Source organism: Lathyrus oleraceus, chromosome 5 (genome assembly GCF_024323335.1).
Source record: "Lathyrus oleraceus cultivar Zhongwan6 chromosome 5, CAAS_Psat_ZW6_1.0, whole genome shotgun sequence".
In the NCBI taxonomy this organism is placed as follows: Eukaryota; Viridiplantae; Streptophyta; class Magnoliopsida; order Fabales; family Fabaceae; genus Lathyrus; species Lathyrus oleraceus.
In genome coordinates, this window is record NC_066583.1 from 300670083 (window position 1) to 300675831 (window position 5749).

General features: G+C 29.5%; 1 protein-coding gene across 1 annotated transcript; it reads right to left on the reverse strand.

The window, feature by feature from the left end:
* Positions 1-2745: 2745 nt before the first annotated feature.
* LOC127080321 (uncharacterized) lies at positions 2746-5372 on the reverse strand. The gene is made up of 5 exons (XM_051020652.1): positions 5305-5372; positions 4794-5091; positions 4239-4442; positions 3544-4083; positions 2746-3483 (listed from the first exon to the last, which is right to left on the reverse strand). Exons 1-5 carry the CDS (start codon positions 5370-5372, stop codon positions 2746-2748), a joined length of 1848 nt encoding a protein of 615 aa, XP_050876609.1.
* Between the last annotated feature and the right edge of the window lie 377 nt (positions 5373-5749).

The following is a 5749-nucleotide window of genomic DNA, read 5'->3' on the forward strand; positions in this document are numbered from 1 at the left end:
TATGGTGAAGAGGGGTCTGATCTGCAAGATTAACACTCTTAGGCTCAAGTCAGTATGCGATTGAAAAATGGTGTTTGAATGGAAAATGATTTGAATACATGTGCGGTGACACACTTTTTCTCTTTAAATATGAGACGTGGTTGATAATCACACGTGTGTGAAACAACATGAGATGTGGTTAGCTGTTGGATTGGTTTGGATAATTAGTGTAATGATCTAGTCTGCTTTCAGGATTACCGACTGACCTCACAAACCAACACGGGTATTTTCAACATGCTTTATCCTCACTCACACACTTTCTGAAAAACTTTCCAAAAGGCCATCCATCCAAATACTACTCCAATTCAAGCACGTTTATTATGAAGTTCTTATTTGTTAGGCTACTGAAAAGAAGATGTATCTTTTTGGTATAGGCAGTACTAATCAATCCTTATAAGCATTTCTTCATTCCGATGTGAATTCGGGCGACCACTCATCGTCCTCTTTGAGCTCATGTGTTATAGTTAACGTGATTTTCATATAACAACTTCCATGCTTTTCAAAAAGAGAAATGATTTACTTATTATACATTCCATACCTCGCTACTCCCCCATTAGACCTTTGTCTTCTGGGCGACTTACAATACTCTCTTTTCATTATTTAGATTGAAAAATAACATTTTCTATAATTCATATTATGTATTGAATATATTAATAAAAAAGACCCCACCTTACAAAAACAAACTATTCCAACCACACAATGGTAAGAAGAAAAGGATTTATGTTTTAACGAAAATAATTCAAAATTAATGTTATTTGGGCTTTTTATTATATTTTAATTTTCTTTTTTTTAATTATTATTGTCAAACCAAATCCTAAAAATGAATGAATATATTTGTAAAATATAAATTTTTCTTCCTTAAAATTTGTCTATTAAATTTATTAGTATTAAATAATTTTGTAATTTAAAATTTTAAAATCTTAAATTTTTTATCAATAAATATTTTCTTATACTATATAAGTTTATATAAGTTTAGTGAAAAATCACTTGAAAGTACAAGGGAACTGAATTACTATCAAGTTATAAGAGGAACTAGGATAATACTGTATGTCATTTTTCTTTCTTACTTTTTATATTCGCTGCCTACTTTTGATTGTTTCAGATTCTATATCTTGTATTTAGAAATTTACCAAAGAGTTTAAAAAGAAAGAAAAAATCAACACAATTTAAACTGCCTTCTCGTGTTTTTTTCACCAACAAAATTATGGTGCAAATTCGGAGAATGGAGGAGGTTAAAACTGTAACACCCTGTTTTTTTATTAGATATTTTATTATATTTGAATTGTTTGAATTATGAATTTTGATGATTTATTTTATGCCTGGGTGTTGGCGGAGCATGTATCCTTGAGTTAGGGATATATAGGGATGATAAAAGTAAGTAGAATAATTTAGAATTGTTTTAATAATTAAAAATAATGTTTTATTTATTTTTATTATATTAATTAGTGAAGATAGAGAAATTTGGACAAATATAAGAAATTGAGAAAGTTAGTGGGAAGAAGGAATATGAGATAATTAAGTTTGAGTCAAGTTGGTGATTTAGAAAAGTTTACCCTAAAAATAAAAAGTTAACATGAACCTAGGTTTAGGGAGATTTTCACAGTACGCGACATTGAGAAAAAGGAACAAAGAGAGAATAGGAAAAGTGATCAAGGGAAGAGAGTTAAGGTTTCAATTCAGAATTTTTGTAAGGAATTCAGGTAAGGGTGAGAACTTGTTCTAATAGTAAAGGGTATGATAGAAGGGTAGAATGGAGGAACCATTCTCCTTAGGGTTGGGTATTTTGATTCATAATTTTAAATTAGGATGCTATGATGGTTGTTATATGATGATTATACGATGAGTTTCGTATGTCTTATATGCGTGTATTATTTCTGTTTTGATGATTGAACTTATATCACCATTATTACAATTTTGAAGGTTTTAGCCATAATCTTAAAACAATGATTAGATGATTTAATTATATTAAAACTGTAAATTAACTTTATATAATTAGAATACTGCATGGGTTGTAATTTTTCTGAGCGTTTGACTTTTTACGGAATCGAAATCGGAGGTCTAGAAGGCCTCCAACGATGAAAAACGCAGAAAATTCTACATTATGTCCATCACGACCGCGCTCAACACGGGAGCCTTTTTTGTGTTTTTCGGTCGAAATAGTTTTGGCTATAACTTTTGATCCGTAAGTCTAAATCGAGTGTCATTTGACGCGTTAGATGTCTGAAATAGAGGGTTATAACTTTGTTTCAGGGATAAAATAATTTTAGTGATTATTTCATGGAGGTTTTGGGGGTTGAAGAAGATGAAAATTATGTTGGCAATTTTAGAAAACAACAATTTTTTTATTAACGCCTTCGTACACGGTTTTGATCATAACTTTCAACTCGTGAATTATTTTGGGTTGGGATTTGAATCATTAGAAAGATGACTCTAAGAAATATAATGTGATGGTGATAAGCAGGGCCGGCCCAATCAATTCAGAGGCCCTGTTCTAATTTTAAAAATGGGCCTAAATATATATATATATATATATATATATATATATATATATATATATATATATATATATATATATATTTATATAATTTTAATGATTAAAAATAACAAATAAAAGATAAAATTATATATTAGCCAAATGAAGTACCAAAAAGTTCAAAGGTATTGTTTAAACTACTAACACCATTTCTTACAACTTAAATTATCTAACTACATAAAAAGAGCCTTCCTACGAACACTTTTTGAAGCAAAATCGTCAACTAAGTCTTCATATTTTATTGTCTCCAAAATATCATTTTCAATAGCTATTAATGCCAATCCATTAAGCCTTTCTTGTGACATGGTAGATCGCAAGTAAGTCTTTAACAACTTCAATTTTGAAAAACTTCTTTCTGCAGAAGCAACTGTCACAGGAATAGTCAATAAGATTCTATATTCAATAACTGTATTAGGAAAACAATCCAAGCCTTTTAAAAATAATAATATATCAGTAGGTCTTATGATTTCTTCAGGCAACATTTCTCTTAGTAACTTCAACTCTGCAAAAAAATCATTCCCATCAATATCAGATTGCTCATTATGTTTCAATGCCTGCTCAAAGTTAGTACAACAAGACTTCAAAGTTGCGTCATCTAATGATTGTAATTTGTGATAAGTAAACAAGAAACCAAAAATACTTTCATACTCTTGGTATTGCTCAAACCTCTTATTAAGAGAAACAACAGCTTGATCAACAAGGTAAAGAAAATAATTAACCCTGAATGATTCTTCTTCTGATAGCTTGACTGATGGGATATTCAAATTCTCATCAAATTTCCTTTTTCTTTTAATTATACGCCTTTGAGGAAATATTGTGGCAATATTCAATTCCACCGCAATTTCCTTAGCGTTAATCAATACCTTATAAAAACCTATTTCTCTATGTCCCTCAAAATACAAAATCAACCCCTTAATTTTTTACATAGCAACATCAATAAGCATATCCTTTTCCTGTAAAAGCTTGCTAACAGAATTAATTGCAGATAATATTTCAAACCAAAAAATTATAGCCATCAAAAACTCAAAATCACCAAGCTCATTTGTTGCTAAGGATTTAGCTTCATTTTGTATTTTAGGATCAAGATCATTTTCTGACACTTCAAGCAAAGCTTCTGTAAATTCTAACATTTGAGTTCTTATAGCTTTGACACTTTCTACACGACTCTCCCAACGAGTGGATGACAATGATTTTGGAGTCAACCCTTTTACATTATCTTTCAAAATTTGCCATCTCTTAGTAGAATTGACAAAAATTGTATAAATGCGTTGAACAACTCCAAAAAAATTCATAGCTTTAATACAAGAGTTAGCCATATCACACAATGCCAAATTAAGACTATGACAACCACAAGGAGTATAAAAGGCTCTCAGATTTATGTCTAAAAATCTCTTTTGCACACCTTGGTGTTTTCTTTTCATATTGGACCCATTATCATAACCTTGCCCTCTCACGTCAAATAGGTCGAGACCAAGTTCTTTCAATTCATTTTGTAAAACATCAAAAAGCCCCTGACCACTTGTATCATTCACATTCAAAAATCCTAAAAATATTCCTCAATACTACCAGAAGCTGAAGAAATATCCACATATCTTATTATCAAAGACATTTGCTCTTGGTGACTAACATCAGGAGTACAATCAAGTATCACTGAAAAATACTTTACCTGTTTGATTTTTCTAATGATTTCAATTTTAATCGCAGAACCAAGCAATGAAATCAACTCATTCTGTATGTTATGCCTAAGATAATGAATATGAACTTTTTGAGTTGTAACACGTCTAACATGTTCTTGGATGATTGGGTCAAATTCAGCTAACATTTCAATCAAACCCAAAAAGTTTCCATTGCTATCTTCGTACAATTTCTCCTTAGAACCACGAAAGGCTAAATTATGTTTAGCAAGAAATTTCACTATTGAAATAACTCTTTTTAAAACATTTTTCCAGTGATCCTTTTCTTTCTCAATTAATCTTTGAGTTATTTTATCAATAGTTTAAAATTTTTGAAGCCTTTTGCGATACTCATACCAAGTAGTCATATTTTTAACATGTTCCATGCCTAACTCGTGCTCTTTAATTCTTTCACCAACATGTACCCAATCACTAAAACCCTTATTTGCTAATTGTCCCCTAACAATCCCATTTTTAAAAATTTTACAACAAAAACAAAATACTCTATCAAGATCTTTCGAATAAACAAGTCAATCTCTATCACACACCTCTCCATTTGCTAAAGCTCTAGTATACAAATTAGCCGTAAAATGTCTATTCAAACTATCTCTAGGACCCTTCATAATAGAATTATCTCTTTTAGGATCTTTCACAACTAATAAATCAATCAGTTTAGGTTGAAGACGATCCCAATTTCTTGGATCAAATATATCATAATCAACATTATCATCATCATCATCATCATCGACATCATCATCATTATTAACTTCATCAACAATTGGCACACTATCAAGATTATCATTTTCAATGGGCACACTATTAAGATTATCATTTTCAATGGGCACACTATCAAGATTATCATTTTCAATAGGCACACTATCAAGATTATCATTTTCAATAGGCACACTATCAAGATTATCATTTTCAATAGGCACACTATCAAGATTATCATTTTCAATAGGCAAACTATCAATATTATCAACATAACGACTTTTATTTGAAACTTGTGGTTCTTTGATTAAAAATTTATCAAGAGCTCCTACTTGAGATTGAATTAACTCTTCAATTTTTTTCTTTTTCTTACGTTTATCATTTCCACATTCAAATTTTCTATTCTTAGGAGGCATCTTAGGAGGCATAATAAGAAAAACCTGAAATTTCTCAGAATGTCTTTTGTGTCCGTCGATGATCTACTAATTATCCTGTTGTGAAATTGTGTTCCTACATCAATAACAAAAAAATCAATTACATTAAATAAAAGAAATTATAAATTAATCATCAAAAAATATTAATAATTAAATCATGGAGAAAAGACTTTAATTAATATTCAATTATATTTTATTATGTTGTGTTCTTCTCTAATATAGCACCATAAAAAATTAATAATTATAAATTAAAAGCAAATTATAAATTAATAGTAAGAAAATAAATTACATTTAATTAAATAAATTATAAATTAATCATAAAAAATATCAATACTAATACATACTAATTTTGCTTTGAA